General features: G+C 40.1%; 2 protein-coding genes across 3 annotated transcripts in view; one reads left to right on the top strand and one right to left on the bottom strand.

Annotated features, from left to right (window-relative positions):
- The window catches only part of gpr158b (G protein-coupled receptor 158b), an 85,484-nt gene that overhangs the window by 49,991 nt on the left and 12,650 nt on the right, over positions 1–22,843 (bottom strand). The gene's annotated exons all lie outside the window — the stretch shown is intronic.
- LOC309694711 (uncharacterized protein) lies at positions 740–4,310 on the top strand (the record flags this gene model as incomplete). Its single annotated transcript, XM_082514921.1, has 2 exons — positions 740–1,267; positions 1,784–4,310. 2 exons carry the CDS (start codon positions 740–742, stop codon positions 2,969–2,971), a joined length of 1,716 nt encoding a protein of 571 aa, XP_082371047.1. The 3' UTR covers positions 2,972–4,310.

A 22,843-nucleotide genomic window follows, 5' to 3' on the forward strand; every position in this document is an offset into this window, starting at 1 on the left:
AACCCTTTGTTTTGTCCAGGCTCCACCTCCTCTGTCCTGATTGGATGTTGCGCAGAGTCCGGCTAATTGGTAATCAGCAGAGCACTACTTAAGGCCTGTGGAGCTGTGCTTCTGGGCCCTCTGGCCATTTTGGGTGCCATACTTGTGAAGGCTTGCATGCCTTTGTAGTTTGTGTGAGCATTGTTGTTTCATGTTCAGACTGCTTGTAGGGGAGAGCTGCCTTTTGTTTTGACACCCTGTTTTCTCCTGTTTATGTGTTGTTAGGTAGGTTATGGTTATAGGTTGTATGTATTTTGTTTCTTTGGAGTTAGGTAAGTTTCTTTTATTTCTACGTCAGGGATGTTTTGTTTGTTATGTTGGCCTTGGCTCTCCCTGACGTTACACCTCGGTCTGAACCCCATCACCAGTATTAAATAAACCTTTTAGAATTACCATCTTGGCTCCTCCTTTTCTATCCACATTTATGTTCGTCCCTTCAACCCCCTAGACTAGCCAGGGGACGTAACATAAATTGGGGGCTCATCCGGGAGAAAAGTCCTGGTTAATCCATTTGTGGATGGTGAAGGTTTGGAGTTGTTTGTTTCTGCTGGTGTATTTGGCAGAGGTAGTTAGTATGGCAACTGGTGTTTTCACTTTGAGTGCATTTTTGAGTAATCCTTCTTGGGAGGAGCTAAACGTATGTAGAAAACATGATTTGTTTGCTATAGCAGCACACTTTGAGTTAAATGTATCAAGGCAAATGGTGAAAGAGGACTTGAAAACTGCTGTTTCAAACAAACTTGTAGACGAAGGCCTGCTTCCTGTTTCTAAATCACCTCGTTTGCCAGTTCCTCTTGACAGGTCCCCTAACGAAGGACTGAAGCCTGCTGTGTTAAAGGAAGAAGGGCAAAACCCTGCTGCTGGGGAGCAACAAACGGTGGAAAATTTAAGCACTAATGGCTCACCTTCTTTTGCTACTCCATCTTCTCCTCGTTCAAGACAAGAAGTATTACTCAAGGTACGTTTGGCTAAATTACAATTGGAGGCTCAGGATAAAGCCCAAGCTCGTCAGGCAGAGTTGGAACTTCGCAGGTTGGAGTTGGAAACAGAGACAGAAAAGGTGTTAAAGCTGAAAAGGTTGGAGCTGGAGTTGCAGATTGAAAGGGAGGTCAGACTGCGTCAGTTGGAGTTACAGGCACAGACTTCAAGAAGTACTACTCAACCTAGTTCTGCAAATTCATCTGTTGATGAAACAACCTCCTCCCATGTAAACCCAGGTGGTTTCAATGTGAGTAAAAACATTGTGTTGGTACCTCCATTTCGTGAATCAGAAGTTGATACATATTTCAATGTGTTTGAACGTGTTGCGGCGTCATTGCACTGGCCGAGAGAAGTTTGGCCATTGCTTCTTCAGTGCAAATTGGTAGGCAAAGCACAAGAAGTCTGTTCTGCTTTGTCTTTGGAAGAAAGTTTGAAATATGATGTAGTGAAGTCTGCTATCCTTGCTGCTTATGAACTTGTTCCCGAAGCGTATAGGCAACGCTTTCGCAATCACAAAAGAACAGCAAATCAGACTTTTGTAGAGTTTGCTCGTGAAAAAGCTACTCTTTTTGATAGATGGATAACAGCAAGTAAAGTTCCTGACTACAACTCCTTACGTGAACTGATACTGCTGGAAGAGTTCAAAAATGGCCTGCCAGAACGCATTGTTGTACACCTTAATGAACAGAAGGTTTCCACTTTGAAAGAAGCAGCTGTGATAGCTGATGAATTTGTGCTGACTCATAAAACTGTTTTTGTGCAGAAACGTGAAGTTACCACCAGGGAACCTCCCCCACGAAAGGATCCTTCAAGCCCACGACGGACTTTTGCTCCAAGGACTGAAAGGGAATGTTTCTATTGTCATAAACTTGGTCATGTTGTTGTTGAATGTCCCGCTTTGAAGCGTAAGAACCAGTCACCAAAAGGAGTAGGCTTAATTAAAACCATCTGTGCTGAGAGAAGGGATCAAAGTGAAGGAGTTGATCCCTGCTTCAAACCCTTCCTCTTAGATGGCACTGTGTCATTGACTGGGAAGCCTGAGGATGAAAAACCCATTCGAATACTCAGAGATACGGGAGGGTCACGATCTGTGATTTTATCTGATGTATTACCCCTGAGTGACCATTCCTCTTGTCATGGTAGTATTCTGATTCAAGGAGTTGAAATGGGCTATGTCGAAGCTCCTTTGCATTATGTACACATCAAATCAAAGTTGGTTAATGGCATCTTCTCTGTGGCAGTACGCCCCTCATTGCCCATAAAAGGGGTGCAGTTCATTTTGGGAAATGATATTGCTGGTGGAAAAGTGCAACCTGTTCCAGAAGTAACAAATGATCCAGAATCAAACTTGAAGAGCAACGACCTAGCAACATGTTTTCCATCTGTTTTTCCTGCTTGTGTTCTCCCCAGGGCTCAAGCAAGACGTGAAGCTGCAGAAATTGATTTGTCGGACTCTTCGTTGGCTCAGGCTCTGGCTACAGATGGTTTGCAAACCCTGATTGATCTTAAAAGTGGTTCAAAGGATACTACTGAGAAGTGGAAGGATCTCCATCTCCCACAGTTAGACTTGCCAGTCACACGTGAAATCCTTGTTGCTGCTCAGAAGACTGATCCCTCATTGACTAAATGCTTTACTTCTCTTTCTGAAACAGGAAATAAAAAGGCTTCTTATTTCTTGGAAGATGGGGTCTTGATGCGCAAGTGGACTGCCCACCCAAGTTTAACAGCAGACGTAGAGGGAAGCTGTTCTGATGACTGTGACTGGAGCACTACTTATCAGATTGTTGTGCCTCTTGAGTATCGTCACTACGTAGTCTCCCTTGCACATGAGCACCCCCTGTCTGGTCATTTGGGAGTTACAAAAACGTACAACAAGATACTCAACCATTTCTTTTGGCCAGGATTGAAGGCTGATGTAGTTGAGTTTTGCCGCACTTGTAAAACATGTTAAATTGCAGGAAAGCCAAACCAGACAGTTCCTATAGCTCCTCTTCATCCTATACCAGTACTTGGTGAACCTTTTGAACGTGTCATTGTGGACTGTGTTGGTCCATTGCCCAAGACAAAGAATGGTAATCAGTTTTTACTGACTGCAATGTGTACTTCGACTCGTTTTCCAGAAGCTGTCCCACTCAGGAGAATAACTGCACCTTTGGTGATTAAAGTTTTGACAAAGTTCTTCACTACTTTTGGTTTACCAAAAGTAGTCCAGACAGACCAAGGAACTAACTTTCTGTCTAAACTTTTCAAGCAGGTCATGCAGACTCTGGGGATTAAGCATGTTGTGTCAAGTGCATACCATCCTGAGTCTCAAGGAGCATTAGAGCGCTGGCATCAGACACTCAAGGCAACTTTGCAGAAATACTGCTTGGATACTGGAAAAGAGTGGGATGAGGGAGTACCCCTGATGGTGTTTGCCATGCGTGAAGCTAAGCAAGAGTCCCTTGGGTTTAGCCCAAATGAACTAGTGTTTGGTCATTCTGTTCGGGGACCTTTGAAGTTGTTGAAAGAACAGTTCTTGTCAACAGATCATGTTGTGAAAACTAATGTTTTGGATTATGTTTCACAGTTCAGAGAGCGCCTCCATAAGGCCAGGTTGGCAGCTGCAGAAGCCCTCTCCTCTGCTCAGGGGAAGATGAAGAGTTGGTATGATAAGAAAGCCGTTCCTCGATCTTTCAATCCAGGTGACGAGGTTTTGGTTCTTCTACCAACTGCTAGCTCTGCATTGTCTGCCCGCTTCTGTGGACCATATCAGGTGGATAAGAAAGTAAATGACACTGACTATGTGATTAAAACACCAGATAGGAAGCGTAAAACACGCTTGTGCCATCTCAATATGCTCAAATCCTTTCATTCTAGAGCTGACTCTTTCTGTGGCACCGCAGATAAGCCTGTGGCATCTCCGTCAGAGCAAATCTCATCTCCAGAAACTCTCTTGTTGAACTCTTCCTCAGGATTGAGGTCAAGTTTAGATGAAGACGGGCTCAAACTTTGTGATGCCAGCTACCAGAATGCCAGAATGCTTAATTCTGAGGTACTGTCCCAGTTGTCTATATATCTGTCCCACTTGACCCGTGAGCAACAGTTGGACATTGAAAGGCTCGTCAACATTCATTTAACACTCTTTGGGGACATGCCTTCCCGTACTACTGTAATAGAGCACGACATTGATGTTGGGAATACAGTGCCTATTAAGCAGCATGCTTACCGTGTGAATATGGCGAAAAGGGAAATGATGAACACAGAAGTAGACTACCTTCTGAAGCATGGATTGGCTATCCCAAGCTATAGTCCATGGAGTTCTCCGTGCCTGGTTATGCCAAAATCAGATGGGACACCTCGCTTTTGCACAGATTTCCGCAAGGTAAATGCAGTAACAGTACCTGATTCCTTCCCACTGCCCCGTATTGAGGACTGTATTGACAGCGTCGGATCTGCTGCTTATGTGAGTAAGCTTGACCTTCTTAAAGGTTATTGGCAAGTACCTCTGACAGAAAGAGCATCAGAAATCTCAGCTTTCGTAACACCTGATCACTTTTTACAATATACAGTCATGGCATTTGGAATGAGAAATGCTCCTGCTACCTTTCAGAGGTTAATGTCAACTGTATTATCTGGTGTGGCGAACTGTAATGTTTATCTTGATGATGTGGTCATCTATTCTTCCAACTGGTCAGAGCATGTCGACACTTTAACCACTGTGTTCAAGCGTTTAGCTGATGCTTCCTTGACCCTCAACTTGGCTAAATGCGAGTTTGGTAAGGCTACAGTGACCTACCTTGGAAAGGAAGTGGGACAGGGCAAGGTTCGCCCTATCAGTGCAAAGGTTAATGCCATCCTCAACTTTCCTGTGCCAACAACACGCCATGAGCTGCGCAGATTTCTGGGGATGGTTGGTTACTACAGGTGTTTCTGTAGGAATTTTTCTGAAGTCGTAACACCACTGACAAACCTGTGCAGCCCGAAGGTACCATTCATTTGGAGTCCTGAGTGTCAACATGCTTTTGAATGTGCAAAAGGTCTTCTGTCGAGTTCACCTGTTCTTGTCGCTCCAGACTTTTCTAAACCTTTCAAGCTTGAAGTGGATGCCAGTGAGGTGGGGGCTGGAGCTGTTCTTCTTCAGGATGATGGACAAGGAGTGAGTCATCCTGTCTGCTTCTTTGGCAAGAAGTTCGATACTCATCAGAGGCGGTACTCGACCATTGAAAAGGAGACTCTGGCCATGCTTCTGGCTCTTCAGCATTTTGACGTGTATGTGGGATCTACTTCCCAACCTGTAGAGGTCTTCACTGATCACAATCCTCTCGTGTTCCTCTCTCGTATGTATAACAACAATCAACGATTGATGAGGTGGGCTTTAATTTCACAAAACTACAACATTGAAATAAAGCATAAGAGAGGATGTGAAAATATTGTGGCCGATGCCCTCTCAAGAATGTGATGGTGTAAGGTTAACAAACTTATACGTTTGTTTTTCTGGGTGGGGGTGTTACATCCCCCAGGAGGATGTCTCTTCTCCCTATTAACCCTTTGTTTTGTCCAGGCTCCACCTCCTCTGTCCTGATTGGATGTTGCGCAGAGTCCGGCTAATTGGTAATCAGCAGAGCACTACTTAAGGCCTGTGGAGCTGTGCTTCTGGGCCCTCTGGCCATTTTGGGTGCCATACTTGTGAAGGCTTGCATGCCTTTGTAGTTTGTGTGAGCATTGTTGTTTCATGTTCAGACTGCTTGTAGGGGAGAGCTGCCTTTTGTTTTGACACCCTGTTTTCTCCTGTTTATGTGTTGTTAGGTAGGTTATGGTTATAGGTTGTATGTATTTTGTTTCTTTGGAGTTAGGTAAGTTTCTTTTATTTCTACGTCAGGGATGTTTTGTTTGTTATGTTGGCCTTGGCTCTCCCTGACGTTACACCTCGGTCTGAACCCCATCACCAGTATTAAATAAACCTTTTAGAATTACCATCTTGGCTCCTCCTTTTCTATCCACATTTATGTTCGTCCCTTCAACCCCCTAGACTAGCCAGGGGACGTAACAGTCATTAATAAAGTGCTGCATGGGCTGAGCTGTACTTATATCTTAAGGTTTTAAAAACTGAGCTTTAAAATGAATAGAGGTAATAAAACCTGAGAGAGGCCGACAGTGATCACTGACTGTTTGTAGGGGCTTGTTGGATTAAATAGGAGAAGATACAACGCATCAAAACATGTTAAGCACACAACAGCCTTATTAAATGCTGAGTACTTTGGGCCCGAAAGCAGGATTCATCACGTCATCACTTAAAGACGGGATTGGTTCTCTCCTGGTACTCGAGCTTCCTCCCACAATCCAAAGACATGCACATTAAATTAACTAGTGATTCTAAATTGGCCATAGGTGGTTGTCCTGTCCATCACAGGCTTGGATTGGTGTATCCACCTTTTACGCTAAAACAGGTGGGATAGGCTCCACTTGCCCTGCCAACCTGAACTGGACCAGCGGAAGAACTGAATGGTTAGTAATTACATGCCATCTCTTTCTGATAATAAAGCACTTAACTTTGATAACTAATCGAAAATCATGTATCTGTTGCCGTCTACATGGACAGAAAATTTAATTATTACATTTATACTTGGGAACCTTACTGTTGTATAGGAATATAATCAGAATACAACTGGCAGCCAGCTGTGTTCAGTGACAAAGACTCATTTAGACTGAAGGCAAAATGTTGGCAGTCATCTGCATTTATAAGTTAGACAGCAATTATTTGCAAGCTGTCAACAAGCAAGTCAAATTGTAACTATTTTGGTTGCCTCTCATTAGGCGACCTGTGCACTTGCCTTGCGATTAAAAGTGGTTGTGAGCATGCAACATCCTCGAGCTCTGGGCAACTATTAAATCACCACAAGTTGCAATCAGTCGCAGAATGTGAAATAAATTCAGTGCAATCACCAACCAGTTAAGCCGATGTTATCTAAAAATGGCGATGCATGAAATCGGCCCTCTTCTTCATGTATTCCCAGACTGTTTTAGTTTATTTAATAAAAAGTTATTTGGTGTCCCTGTATCAACACGACATCGTACAACATTGTCACATAAAATATATGTGACCCAACCCCATTATTTACATAGTCGGTCTTATGATGCATTAAACACAAGAATTTACACTAAGTAACAAACACCCCCAGGGGACAATTGTAACAGTGGCACTAAAAATATTAGAATAAAAACATGCTTTAAAGTAAACATGTAATCATGTGTTTTCTCTTAATGTATATACTGTTAGTTTAAATTCTTTTAGATATCTGGCATCAAGTTGTGTGCTTTTTTAAATTTTGTTTTTATAGAAGCTTTTTAGTTCAGATGAGTCTTATGCAATCACCTACAGGTATATATGTCATCAGACTTTCTATCAAAGTTGTTTCAACTCAAATAGATTTTATACTATAAAGTATTCAGTGATCAGCTGCTTTATTTTAATGGACGCATTTGAGATAACACAGCTTTCTTTCTAAAATGTTAGTAGAGTACAAGGTGCTTACATTGTGCCCATGTGGCTCAGGGGTAATTGCAGCCCTGTGTTACCACAGCAGATCTACCATCCCAGATCAAATCTTGTATGTTACCTAGCAACAGACTATATTTGGATAAGTTGCTCAAGTTATTGTTTAACCAAGAACCTAAAGATTAACTTGCTGCAGTCACCTTTAACTTTCGACAGCAGAAGAAAAATACTGTGTATTCAAAAATTTGATTTTATACCTCAGTGTAGTTTTTTTGTCTTTCTTTCTTTTTTGTTCAAAACTTCTGCCATAGTAAAATGAGCCTGCGGCAAAGACACACAGACTGAGAATCCTGCCGAGCATGTGCAGGTATAATTTCATCTTGTTTCTGCTTGGAGAGGGAATTGCTCCAGGTCTTTCCTAATATGAAATCAAAATTAGAGGCACTTTTATTGTGTTGAAAGTATTCTTCAAACATTAAGGCTTTTAGCAATTCTGGCTTCAAAATAAGCATTAGCTTCCCCTTGTAGTAAAGCTATGTAGAGCTTCCGAAATATTTGCACTTATAGCAAAATATATTTAAGCTCTGGCTCAGTTCTAGCATGAGAAAAGGGTGCACAATTTATAATGCTGAAGACTGCGCATGGGTTTCAGTGCTTCACTGAGTTTTCATCCATCACTGAAACGAAAAATCAAAGAATCTGAATCATATAATGGGTCCCAGGAGTTATCACAGATGGCACTATCTGAATAAAGTAGTTTACAGTTCCTACTGTATGTGTTTCTTCTCATGGCCGCTGCGTTTGGTCTCAGTTAATAAAGTTGTTTCATTGGTGTTATTGAGTCTCCTACATGTTTCTCTGCGGCACAAAGCAGCAGACGTCCCAGTTACAAACATGCCCGGTGTCAGGGGAAATCACAGGCCCTTGCCAAGTAACAGGGAAACTAATTAATATCTAAATTAAGAATTAAGGGTTGTTTGCAGAATTTAAGTGCACCTGCATAATTCCAGCTTGCATTTATGACTGTGGGAGCAACATGGGCTTAGAGACCTTCTGGAGCTTAAACACACTTAACAACACACATACACACAGGCACCAGTGTGGACACTGTACACTCATGTGAGCGCACATACTTATACCAAATAAAGCTGCAATAAATTTCACATGAACATTCATAAATAGTGTATTATGTTGCACGCCTGGTAAAAAACAGCATCCCCCCGTGGGACTGCTGCTGTGGAGAACAGTCAGATTGTATTCACAGCCCATGAATCAGCCACTGACAAATTCATTTTATATTCATATTATTCAAAACTCAACTCCTGCTTGAAGTGTGTTTTTGAGAACAATACTTATTTGTCTTTTGGTTGTAAGTTGCTGTTTTCACTTTATTTAGTGGAACCAGGAGAAAAAAACTAGCATAGCTATCTAAAGTTCACTTTTTTAACATCACTGGTTAACTATGCAAGTTAAAGGTAAAATAAAACACGATGTGTCTTTGATATTATCTGTTTTAAATGATGATTGTAGGTATATCTTTTAAAAACAAGGACACAGTAGCTCTTTTTAGCCCTCTTTTACTATTTATGCTAAGCTAAGCTAAGCTAACTGCCCCCTGAATGTAGCCATACACGTATTAGAAAGGTTTCAGCTTTCTAATACGTGCTTAACAATTCAAAAATAATTATATTTTTTTAAACTAATTTTGACTACAAAATGCATCATTAGATTTGCAACCTTGCAACTTCAACATTCAACCTGATCAAGGTAACGGCGATTTGGTAATTTGTTTGCACAAAGCCACGCTTCAGAGAAATGCATTTCTGGTTAAAGGTTATATAAATCTAGTATAAAAATATTAAAATGTGGCAGTTTAGCTGAACTCTACTTTAACAACATGTCATTTTGGATAATGTTTTGTTTATTTTTTTCTAAAGTAAGGATAGTAACTGCATGCCAAGGCTTTCTTCTCAACTAACCCACTGATCAGTTTTATAAAGCTGACAAATAGCCCCAAATCTCCAAACTGGGGAGCAGCAAGCAGCAGGGATGATCTGCAGAGGATATAAATGTCTGAACTGAAGTTCACTGGTTGAGAGAATAAACAGGTACAGTAAATCATTGCTTCCACAGTGCATCGGTGTAGACAAACAGACCTGGGAGTTACGATGCTTCCATGTTTTCTGTTTTTGGAAAACAGTATGTGAGCTTTACACCTCAGAGACTTCACCTCTTTCTGGCATTTCTCCTATGAGCTACAGACTGAGTGACTGATAGAACTTAGCAGGTACTGCTTCAAAATGTGAACTGTGCCAGATGGGTATACTTACAAGTTATTTTGGGTTTAGTGATGGAAACCAAGGACATTTGTGCCATGTCCTGGTAGCATGTTATGTGTTTTCAGTCCTTTTTCTTTTCCCTCTCAAACTTTTCTACCATCTTTATTTTTATTTCATCACAACTTATATCATATACATGTTACGTTCTTTTTTCTTTTTTTTTTTACATATATAACGCTAGTTAACAACAGTCATCTCATTTCATATAGTTAAGTAAAGATCCTGCAGTGAAGAATCTGATGATTCGTTACAAGCAGGTGCTTGTGAGAAGACCTCTCTTTTAACAGGAACCAGCCATCTGCTTGGTGAGTGAGAGCAAAGGATCACAGAGAGACAACTAAACAACAAACAGGACAAAACACAAACAGAGACAAAAGTAGACAAAAGTTAACAAAATAAAATGTGGCATATAAACGCATGGGGAAGGAAAAGAGATGAGTGCAAAAGAAATGTTCATGGCATCAGAATCCTTCAGCAGTTTTAGACGATGGTATGGTACAGTAATTCATGACACTGTTTCCATGTTTATCATGTATATTGGTCAGTCTGTTTATGTCATGAAATTCAAGGTTGCAGGATCCAAATGCAGATTCAGGACTCAAAGGGACAACATTTTATCTTAAAGATGTCATAATCCCATATCATTCCAAATGAGCCCTTTGCTCTCAGAATCCTGGTTTACTTGTGGTTCCTGAAATATTTAAAAGTAGAATGAGAGGCAGAGCCTTCAGCTTTCAGGCTGCTCGTCTGTAGAAGAGCCTGACCCTGAATCCTCCCTTTGTAACACTGCAATAGGCCTAGACTGCTGGGAGTTTCCCAAGATGCTGTGTTTCTTGTTCACTCCCCTTTTTCACTCACTATGTGTTTATACACCACTCTGCATCTTATCATTAGTTATTAATTTCCATCTCTCTTGTACAGAGTTTCTTTTGTCCTGTCTTCTTACCATCATCCCCAACCAGTCGCAGCAGATGGCTGCCCCTCCCTGAGCCTGGTTCTTCGGTTTTTTTTCCCTTAAAAGTTGTTAAAAGAGTTTAAAGTTGGAGTTTTTCCTTCCCACTGTTGCTAAGTGCTTGCTCAGATGTGGTCATTTGATTGTTGCTCTTGTCTTCACCTTACAATATAAAAGCACCTTGAGGTCATAAACTGGTAGTTCCTGTCCAAAGAAGGCAGCAAACAAAAGGTAGTCCAAGAATATAATGTTGATTTCCACAAGGCAAAAGCAGACGATCTGACAAAAACTGAAATGCAGACAAGGCTGTTTATACACATGAAGGCAATCAGGAATTGGGTACAGGAGGGTAATGAGATGCAGATGTAGACAATAAATAAATAAAACTAAACACATCCCACCAAAGACACATCTCATTTTGATAGAAATCATCTTCAGATATTTCAGCAATCTAAAGATTTTAAGTGTTTATGCTCAAAATATTTTCAGCATAACAGCTCAACAAGCAAGATGCACAAAATATCTAGTAAAATATTCGTAGCATAGTGTAATACATATTACACATTTTACTTGCGTTACTGTTTTGTAAGACATAACAGTGCTATTGTTGACTAAATGAATGTGATTTCAGTTGCACAATTTATGTTTGTCAAATCCTTTTATGGTCATGCTGAAATGATTCATTCTGTGTGGATCATGAGTGCCTGTTAAAATGTTCATGGCAATGCATCCGGTGCTGCTGAGACATTTCAGTTTGGACCAACGTGGTGGAGCAAACAACCAACTGGCCAGCGCTGTCACCCCTCGTGCCATACTGCTCGAGCTAAAAATAGGTTTGCAATAGAGGATAGTGTCTCATTCTCTCTCTAAAAGTGGCAAAGCTGATTCACTATATCTATGCAAATAAAGTAAATTTAGTGGCAAACACATGGTGCAAAGAAAGCCTGGGCACACACACACACACACGCACACGTAGCATTAAAGGTGTTTGACTTCTCTACATCCCCGTGGGTAGATGAATCATCTTTCATGGTCTGGGGGTTTCTAACTTCAAATGTCCCAGCAATTGTGTTGTTGCTGCTTGAGTGACTAAATCCTTCAACAGTATTAGGGTGCTTTCTCAAAATATGCCATTTGCATGCAAACCCCTTCCTTTGTTTTATCAGGTTTTCCATACACAACAGCAATGGGAGCCCAGCACGTATTAAAACTGCAAACTGAGGCAGAGCAAGCTACAGTTCATCTACTGCTGGAGTAAATCTGTGAGCGTTTATTTGCCTGTCTTCTCTCTCAGGAGATAAGCATACCTGTGGAATTAAAGTCTACAAAACACAGGAAGAGGCACTTTTTTTTATTCCTCCAAAAAGGAATTAATCTGGATCATGGCCAAAATGTTTGGATGGGTGGATATCAGCCACAGAAGCAGACTAGGCATGTATTATGAACTTCTTTTTTTTTTTTTTGCTTATTCCAAAGGAATTGAAGACTCATTAAGATAACATATACCCTGGGACACTGAGGTAGGCAAGGATGAAATATGATGCTTTTTTTTAGATCTTTATTGGGCTCCCAGCATCCAAATCGTTGCATTTATTAAATTCGACTGTGCTTTCACAGCAGAAGCCGTCTCTGGTTCCCCAGTGGATTGTAAGACACAGCAAACAAGCCTGTAAAATATGTTAATTGCACATGTTTTAGGCCTTGTATGAAAGGTATAGTATTGCTGTTTTGTGAGAAGAAAAAGCAACGTTTGAAATGTTCGATGGGTGAATTTAAAATTTCACAAGTGGAACAACCTGCCGCAGTTATTATCCCGTGCGCAGAAGATTGAACGAAATCACTCTACGGGACTTCAGGGGTTCTGTGCATTTGCCTATAAATCTCTCAGAACTAGTTCCCAGGACTATAATACAGAAAACACGCATGTCGTGCAGAAGATTGACATGGACCATCAAAACTAGATTAATGTCACCAAGGACTTCTAAACTGCCTCACAAGCACACAGCTCCATATGTCTCCCATCACCAGAGCTGCTCCTGCAAAATTATATACCCCCATGCACACACACACACACACAGCTAAAGCCAGAGAATTTAATGGGGCCAAGGCCAGCCTGCCTTTTTTTTTTCCTCAGCCACTATTAAAGGGCTGTGAAATGGTCGCTTGACGTGTCTCACTTTGATGGATTACCTTGATCAGACTGCGTGCTCAAAGTGAGAAAGTATTTTATAATTGCATCTTACTTTCGGCAAAATGTGTGTGCGCGTGGGTGTGTGTGTCGAAAGTGGGGGGCTCAATTTGACCTTAATATTTTCCTGGAAAACTTGGCTTAAATTCAAGGTTGCATTGCCAATCACAGAAAGCCCAAAAGCTTTATTTATCATGTGGAAACACCTGATCTTTGGATTTTATCAGATCAATGTGAGCTGCTCAAATATAAATTAACACAAACTATTTTACACTACAAATGAACTATTGCTAACATAGGCTTTGGAAAAAGAACCCTTTGAATATTTGAGCTCGGTTAGTTTTTCAAGAAATATACTTCTCATGCCACCGCTCTAATAAGACTGTATCCATTCGTCTTTTTCTGATCCAATACAGGTTTACAGGGTGAGGGTGACATCCAGGGCACTGAACAGGCTGATAGTCTAACACACAGAGAATGACAACCGTTCACACATACAAGCAATGTAGAATTACCAAGTAGCCTCATAACCCCATCCATGTCTTTGGACTGTGTGAAGAAACAAGAGTACCCAGAGACAAATGACGAAGACACTGGGACTAGATTCAAACCCAGGCTCTTCTAACTGGGAGGTGACGGTGCTAACCATTAGCCACATCTAACATCCTAACATTCAGTACATCAAGCCTGCTTGCAAATGTTCTTCATTTTTCATGCGTGTGCAACATAATGACATCTGTTTGCATTCCTGAACGAGCTGCCAAACATCTGAGTTCAGTGTGATTATCACAATGTTGGCAAGCTCCAAAAAAATAACAGAAAAATCTGTATAACTGATTTACTGTGAAAATTCTATTACAGGCAAAGTACTTTATTTTCACACGACATGTAGTTCAACTACAGTGATGCATCATTTTCACTTTAGTGGATTTATGTGATTATTTGCAATTTTCTACTGGAACAAAATAATAATAATAATAATAATAATAATTATAAAAAACAACAACAACTGATGGGATGCAGTGAGAAGGTCTGAGGGTCCTTTCAGTGTGGAGTTTGCATGTTCTGTCTCTGCCTGTGTGAGCTCTCCACAGGTGCTCTTCCTCCCACAGTTAAAGACATGCAGGTTAGGTTAAACAGTAATTCTAAATTAGCCAGAGCTGTGAATGTGAGTGTCAGTGTCTCTATGTGTAGAGTTTATACCCCACCTCTCGCCCCATGACACCTGTGACAGGCTGCAGCCCGACCACGACCCAGAATTTAATAAGCGGAGAAAAATGGATTGATGGATGGAAAAATAACAATGTTTTTATTCTTTGTTTTTGTGTGCTAATCTGTAAACATGTTGATTTTATCATGAATTTGGACGTTTATGAGTCTATGGGGACTAATTCCCTTTCGTCCTGTTTCCTTACCCTCACCCAAAAGCCCATCGCAGCAGATGGCCCCGCCCCTCCCTGAGCCTGGTTCTGCTGAAGGTTTCTTCCTGTTAAAAGGGAGTTTTTCCTTCCCACGGTCACCAAATGCTTGCTCGTAGGTGGTCGTCTGGCTGTTGGGATTTTCTCTGTGTTATTGTAGGGTCTTTATCTTATAATACAAAGTGCCTTGAAGTGTCTGCTGTTGTGATTTGGTGTTATATAAATAAAACTGAATTCAATTGAACTTTCTGAACCAGTTTTTGGCAAGCTCTAATCACTAGAATCAAACAGAGCAGCAGCATTTTCTTTGATCAGTTAATGTATTTTTCCCAGTAACTACCAAAAAATGCTAATGTGGCAGTCTTCACCAGCTGTACAGTAACATCTCTCCCATCCAGCCTTCTTCTTGTTTTTGCAGATATTGCAACACTTAACAGCTAGCTAGATAGCTAAAGATGATGTCCTCTACCTGTCCCAAACTTATAAATCCTCATACAAATTGTTAACATAGAGGGGTGATTCAAAGGTATGGGTAGAAAAAAGTCAGATGAGAATTGATTGCATAATGCTGGCCTTACATGAGGACAAAAACAGGGCCCTAGGAAGGGAAACTGTGCCTGCAGCTGTCATTCGATAACAGCAAATCTGTCGTCTTTAATTCCAGGAAACTAACTAATGTTTAAATCTTAGTCTTCTAAGTACCACAAAAATACACGTTAAGGTTGCTTTTGCTTTAAAAATGTTTGTGAGACGAATGTCCAAACTCAGAAAATACTGTTACATTCATAACAACCCACTATCACCTGGTGAGTGCAGTGCATGCCACTCTTTCCAACAAACAAAACCACAAGTCGTAGTGCCAACCTGAGAAAAATACCACACGACGTTATCACACGATAGACTAGGTATCAAATGCAAAACATACAACATGGAGGTGAATACAGTTTTTTTCCTTGCTGAAGTACTGAAACCTGAGAATAAGTTATCTGTCACTTTCACATACAGGCCCCCCATGTTTGGACTGCAGCCTGTGGTACCTGTTTCACATTTCTCACTGTGCAATTTGATAAAAAGCTGTGAACACGACACCAAGATGGGAGTTGGCAAGAGAGGAAAAGAGGCAGAGAGAAAGAGACAGAGAGAGAGCACTCAGCGTCCCTCAGAGATCTATAAATACCCTGAAAGCATTAAACCCTAAAAGCATTACAATCACTCTGTCCCCTGGGCAGAGAAGCTGCCTGCTGTTGTTTCACAAGACTACCAGCTACTGAAATACTGGATGTCTGAGGAGAGGAGACCTTGGACTTAAGCCTGTCTGGAATTTCTCCACCAATTTCAGAGGCAAAAACTGAGATATATAGCCAGTTATTGATTGGTGGCTTGTTGCTGTTACAGACAGTGCTATGACTGTGGAGAGTGTCACCGGGAGGACTGAGCTGAGTGACACTTAAAGAACATTAAGAGGGACAGAAACGATAGGTCTGTAAATTCAGAATTTAAGGGCTGTGATCTATATTAAGAGCAAGAAATTCACAATGTCACCACAGATTTTCTGAGCAGCCTTAGGAAATGTATCAGGAATGGAACGAAAGTCTCGCTTGGCATTTTAAGACTTATGAGATGAACCCTCATGTTTTCCCGCACAGACATCTGGGTGGGTGGTCTCCAGCTCCCCACATGGGCTCGTCTGGGAGGCCTCACTCAATTAAGATCCAACTGCTGTTGCCGACTTGACAGGCTCTTGAGTTTTGCCGTGGCAGCCGCCGAGCTGCGGGCAGCAGATTAGAGAGTGAATGGTGTTTCTCTGTGGAGGATGAATCCTCCCTGACGACTGTCCCTCTCTGCTGTCATTCTTAATTCCTCTCTCCCCTTCTCATCCTCTTCTTATTCCTATAAGCATTTGTGTCTTCACCATCCCTACTCACATCACACCACGCATCATCAACCTAATTAAGGATTAAAGAAAATTATTTAAGATGATTTTGTAATAATAATATGGAGGGAAAACTGGTATTAAAGAGCTACAAAGATCTGCTACAGAGTTTATTTCAAGTTTCAAACACTACAAAACAAGCCTTGAAAATTCTAAATATAGGAGAACAACATCAAGCCCACTAAAATCTATCAGAATAGGACTGATACACTGCAAAATGTATGCCGAAATCATAAGGCAAAAAACACAAAGTTACAGTATGTAAATTTTCCCCACTAGATGTCAGCATCCTTCCCAATTCAAGTGCAAATTCCTAGCTACGGTGGCTGCTGGAGGACAAACAACTCTTACCCCTGTAGTGAGTGTGGGTTGAAAGGTCACTGTTTACCTCAGTACAATATGTATCCACGGTGTTAGTGAAACTTTCTCTAAAGTGGTTCTGAACTCTGTGCACTGACGCTTAGTGAATAAACTCTCATACAGCGTGATTAAGTATTAAAACTGTTTATCAGAGGGAAAGTGTCATTTTTAAGACACTCGAGCTGACACTAGCTGTCATAACATTAACTTATAACCAGCTGTTGTTGTTGTTTAGCTGGCTTGTCGCCAGCTGTCGGGAGATGGGAGGGTGGTATGTCTACTCTGCTGATAACAAGTAACTGCAACAATATTGGGAATCTTCTTTGATGAAGGGGATCATTTCTCAGATGACAAAACATAGGTATGATCCTTCATATCTTGAGTCTGAGGGTGCAGACATGAATTGTCTCTACGGCAGGCAAACGTCTCCGAGTTCTCGTCTCCTCCGCCTTTGGTGTAGTACGTATATAGCCACAGACAACATCTCAACCACTGTATTCAAGGTGGCATGGTGGCTTACACAAACTGGCGAAACAAACAGTTTTCCTTTTTTTCTATTAAATAAATTCACAAAACAACTGACTGTCCCTTTAAGACATATGCTACTGCAATTGATAGACCCTGGGTCCTGAACTCACACACCTCCCACTTGCATAGCTGTCAAGCGAAAATAATATGACAGTAAATGTTTGTTTGTTTGTTTTACAGAATTGGAAAAAATAAAAAAATAACCAGTTATAGAACGCTGACGCATGACGTCTGCAAAGCAGCTCATTACGACTTCCTGGATTCAGTGCTAAAGTCCAGAAACACTGGATTCTAAGTTCTCAGTCCAACTTCATAAAACCTTTTCCTTTTTTAAAAAAATTTCTGGTCCCACATTTGTAATGTTTAGTCTCTTCATTTACTTCAATTAACATGAAATGAGCTGAGCACAACGTCTTGTAGTGAATATTGAACAGCTGTTACATTTACTGAAATTAAAATAAAGAGAGAAGACTGATACTCACACTGGCATCGATGGCATCTTTAAAAACACAGCAGTTTGTTATTAACTAATAATTAGCTACTGCATTAGCGTTACGAGGAAGCTGAAGCTGAAGAATTACAGCCTATTACATATCACATTTTTTTATATCCAGTTATCCACCCATTCACACACACATCCAGTGTGTGAATGTGTGTGTGAATGGGTGGATGACTGGATATGTAAAGCGCTTTGGGGTCCTTAGGGACTAGTAAAGCGCTATATAAATACAGGCCATTTACCATTTATGTTCTCTATTTATGAAGTTGATTTTTTGTTCAGATCAGTAACATGTCTCTTGGGACACATGATTACAGAAAAGAATAATTTTACTGTTAAGCTTTAAAGAAGTCAAATACTGTAAATCCTGTTAACTGCACAGAGCAGCAACAGCTACTTATTAAAACTTTGTATTGAGCTGGCATGCCTGTTACTTTCTGACATCTGTAAAATGACATACTTGTCTCTGTGCTCCATATTATTTTCACTGAAATGTTAAATTGTAAAGCTTTTTATTGGTGACCTTGAATCTGCCCTTAGTTATGTTGCTATAGGCTCAGGCTGCTGGAGAACTTCCCATAATGCAATAAGCACTTCTCTTTCACAACCCTCTTTTAACTCTGCAGTGGATTAACTTTCATCTATTCTCTCCTGTAGTTTAGATTTTGTCCTGTTTGTTGTTTGTGGAATCACTATTTTCCTTTTCAATCTTTTTTTTTTACATTCGCCCACTAATAAGTTGAAGTTGGGGTTAATTTAAAGATGGCTGCCCCTCCCTGAGCCAGCTTCTGCTGGAGCTCTCTTCCTGTTAGAAGAGGGTTTTTCTTCCCTGCCATCTCATCATCAGATTGATGGGGTTCTCTGTAATATTGCAGGGTCTTTGCCTTACACTATAAACCGTTTTGTGATTGTAATATAAATAAAACTGAATTGAAATCTGTTATTTTAAACAACCGAAATACGTAACATTTCGAGCCCTGTGATACCGTGGCAACATGCACTCTAGCTGGAAGAGAAACTAACTCCCATACCAATGTGAACTGGATAAACAGTTAGCAAAAAATGGATGATTGGCTTTACATTTTCATGTGAAGTGGGTTACTAATAAACATAACTTCCAATTCAGAGCCCACAACAAATAAATGTTGTCCTCGTTTCTTTTTTAAGTATTTCCACATTATTATCTCAAAAGTCTCAGCAAGCTAGTTCAGTTGAATTTAATAAAAGCTGCTGATCATTTTTCATCAAAGCTTCTTCTAAAGTTTGTTTCCCGCTGTAATATTTTCTTCAAATCATGCACTTGGTAATCTGGACTGTGTCAGTCAGACACAGCCATCGATGCTATATAACATACCTAATTCAATAAGATACGTCTCTACTGTATGAGAGGGCTCATTTGGAAAGAAACCGTTAACTTTACACAGTCATGAATGTTTATAGGATCACCCAAAGTGGCAATACTCTGTGATGATATGGTTCAGTCCATTAATGTGAATTTATGCTTATTACATTGCCTTCAGGGCTCTGCAGGAGGAAAAAGATTTTCTACTATAAAGCAAAATTTAGCTTAGCTCCACAGCAAAGCTTGCTTCATTAAATTGAGGAATTATTTACCTTAGCTTGAACTTCCTTAATGCAGCTTTGAATTTTACTCCTTATGGTCTCTTTGATGATGAAAAAAGCAAAATGAAATAAATGTAAACACATGCATGGATTGCCGAATGGTGTACAGATGCACTAAGCCTTCAAACACTTCATCACAACTTAGGCTGTGGAGCTTCACACTTCCCTGAGGAGAGATGAAGAGCCTCTGGCTGAACAAAACAGAAAAAGGACTGCGAAACAGGAAAAGACTGAGCAGAGCAGGTTACATTTTGTCTTCTCTGCTCCCAGAATCACCCTTTTTTTTCAACTACTACTGTTAAAGCAGGTAAAAGGCAGTCAGGCGTCTTCTTTTTCTGACAAATAAAGTACTTCGTATTGCAGAAAAATTTGCATAATCTTTACACCTGAACATCCTTCAGTGGTAACATCTGCACAGGCTGTTGCCGTTTCCCATTTAGCTGGGTATCCTTTTCCTTACATACAGTATTTATACTGAGTTTAAGACTTGTGAAGCTTCAATCCTCTTCTTCCGCAGCAATGTGCCGGGGTTGATAAGGACACCAAATTCCACACAGTGAGGCAAAAGCAAACATTTATGTTCATGTCCCTTTTTTCTCACCCTATACGGTCTGATTGTATTGCAGAATGGCCACATGTGTACAGATAATTAATTTTTTTAAGAACAGAAGGACTCAAACCTCATTATAAAAGGTAGCTGAGCTGCAGCCAGAAATAATGGTGCTCCTCTGTCCAGCAAGGTTGCTGAGAATGGTGATTTCCATGTCGCTCCCTGGAGGTAAACCCACAAATTAGGGTCTGCAGAGAGTAAGTGTGAGTACTAGAAGAAGTTTCAACAACTGCCACAGCATTTAAAGCAGCGGATGAAGAATGGTGAATTCAGTTGGCCACTTCATACAGTTATTTCATGTGCAGGGCTAACAAAAGCAAGAGAATCACATGTTTTTTTTGCAGTTTTTTTTTAGCCTGTCTTTTTGCCCTCCTCTGAGAAATTGGCAAGAAAAGGGAAACATGGATAAGCGGTACAGCTGTTAGAGTAAGAAAAATGGAAACAAGAGTGGGCTACACGGCAGATGAGTGGGGCGTAATAGAGAAATTTGGGAGAAAGTGAAAAGCCACGGAAGAAGAGAGTGTGGAAAAGAGGAAGAAAGGGAGAGGAGGAAGCATGGCTGATTGAGGAGAGAAAGCCAGAAGAGAGACAGAGGGGGTAACCCTCTTTGGCTGTCACAGCAGTTTACACTCATTAGTAGAGCTCTGCCTTTGAAGCGCCTTATCTCCAGTGGCACAATTCACAGGATGGGCAGAGAAAACGCACACACCGACAGGCAGAAATGCAAACATCCCGCACACACATTAACATCGACTTAGATTAAAAAATAGTACACACAAAACAAAATGCATAAACCTACTTATCTGCATCCAGTCACAAATCACCCACACTAATCATCCTCTAGTCTTCATCTAATTATATAAGCAGTGGCTCCTTATGTAAGATGCTTCCCCTACGACTGACTATCCATAATGCATGAAGTCTTGTATTTGGTTCATGGTGACACATCCTACCTTCCTCCTCAGCTGCTGTATCTGGGCAGACCGGGAAAGAGACCAAGGAGAAGGAGGGGAAGAACAAAGCTTAACTATATAAAGGAAAGAAAATTATGACTGCCAGCAAAAAGTTGCCATAAGGATAAAAAATTCATTGGTGAGATAATGTACACTTACAATCTTCTTTTGAGTATATTGTTTGGCATTTTTACATTTTGATTATAGGAAATATAATAATAATAATGACTTAAAATTACTTTAAAATAAATACGTTTAAAGTACAAAATATGATGCTGCTATTATAAACAACAGCAATAGAATTATTATAACATGCACTTTGTTTTTTAAGACATACACTGGTTAAATGCATCTCTTACTATAAGTATCGTAGCATATGTAAGTATATCTGTTCCTTTACTCCTCCTCAATCTGGCTAAACTTTCAATTTAAACGGCCAACGGCACCAGGATAGTCAACACCTATAAAGCTTTTGTGTTTGCTTTTTAAAAAAATAATTATAACACTCAAATCCTTACGAATCATATATACTGTGTGTAGTAGCTGATCTGAAAATGAACACCAGCATTACGTATACGGTACATGTGTATTTTGTTGATATTACATGTACCTTGTGTGTAGCTTGCTTGTAAATATTTTTTATTTAAGTAGTTTTAGTGCAGGGACAATTTAGGATAACTGTACCTATATACATATATATTTATCATGTAATTAAGCAGTTAATAAGCCTTCCTTAAACGGTGCTAATAGTGCCTGCAATTGATTACTTTGTCTTATACATTGAGTATGCAGCTTGCAAAGAAGAAGAATAAATATGTTTTTATTATAAATTTGATGTTTATTAACAGTCATTTTTGCTATTTAACTATATGCAGCTATCTAATGAACATCAGAAGAATAAGATGATAAATTAACATAAATATGTCTGTCTTTTAAGGCAGGTTTTTAGTAGTGGAAATAATATAAAACTGTATATGATTAAAATTTTAGTCATATAGAGTTTTTCACTCCAACTGAAATTTTTGAACAGGTAACACGGAACAGGAAGGTTTTTAGTGCAACACCATACACTGCTTTACAGTCAGTTTCACCCAGCAGCTTCCAGCAACCACACACGAAATATACATTTTTGCTGAGCGACCTGCCATTACTGGTCTTTAGGCCTCGGTGACTGGGGCACTCTTTTTTTAAAACTGTATATTCAACTAGCACACTTTAATAATTAATCATTTAAAGCATTTTATCTACCTCATATCCACAAGCAAATTTAGAATCGCCAATTAATCACGTGTTAGTTTTTATATTTTATATGTAACATAAAAGATCTCCACACAGAAAAAGTGGGGTTCAAACCAGGAACCTTCTTGCAGTGAGGTGACACAGTTTACCACTGCACCAATTGCAACTCGTAGGCTAACATGAATACTTTTTACAGCTTGGCTGGTGATAATTACAGTCCAAATGATGCATCATGACATAACATTTTACAATTTGCAACTCAGATGAAGTTCAAAGCTGCAGTAGCAAAGGTCAGATAATCAAACTGATAACCACCCCCTAATTCTAGGGGCTACTCAAAGTTAATTCTATTGTTGGAAGATACAGTAGTACTACGGCAAGCAAAAAGGGGAAAAAAACTTAAAAAGTGCCAAAATGGTTCTCAGAATTGCAATTTGGCGATAGAGTTCATAAAAAAGCAATCAAGCTCAGTTTATTAGATATACCATTTGGATAAATTACAGAAAATAAACCTGCCCAAACCTGTTTTGCAAAACTGCCTCTAAACAAGAAAAAGGCATTCCACTGAAAAGGCTTTTTCTCCAGTATGCAAAACAAAGAGAGGAGGAAAAGCTGCAGTGTTAACATAAAAGTTGATCCTCTACAAACTGACTGAACCATTACATCACAGCAACAGTGAGAAAGTGGGTGTTGTGCTATTACT

This window comes from Aulonocara stuartgranti (genome assembly GCF_965226115.1).
Source record: "Aulonocara stuartgranti genome assembly, chromosome: 18".
Classification (NCBI taxonomy): domain Eukaryota; kingdom Metazoa; phylum Chordata; class Actinopteri; order Cichliformes; family Cichlidae; genus Aulonocara; species Aulonocara stuartgranti.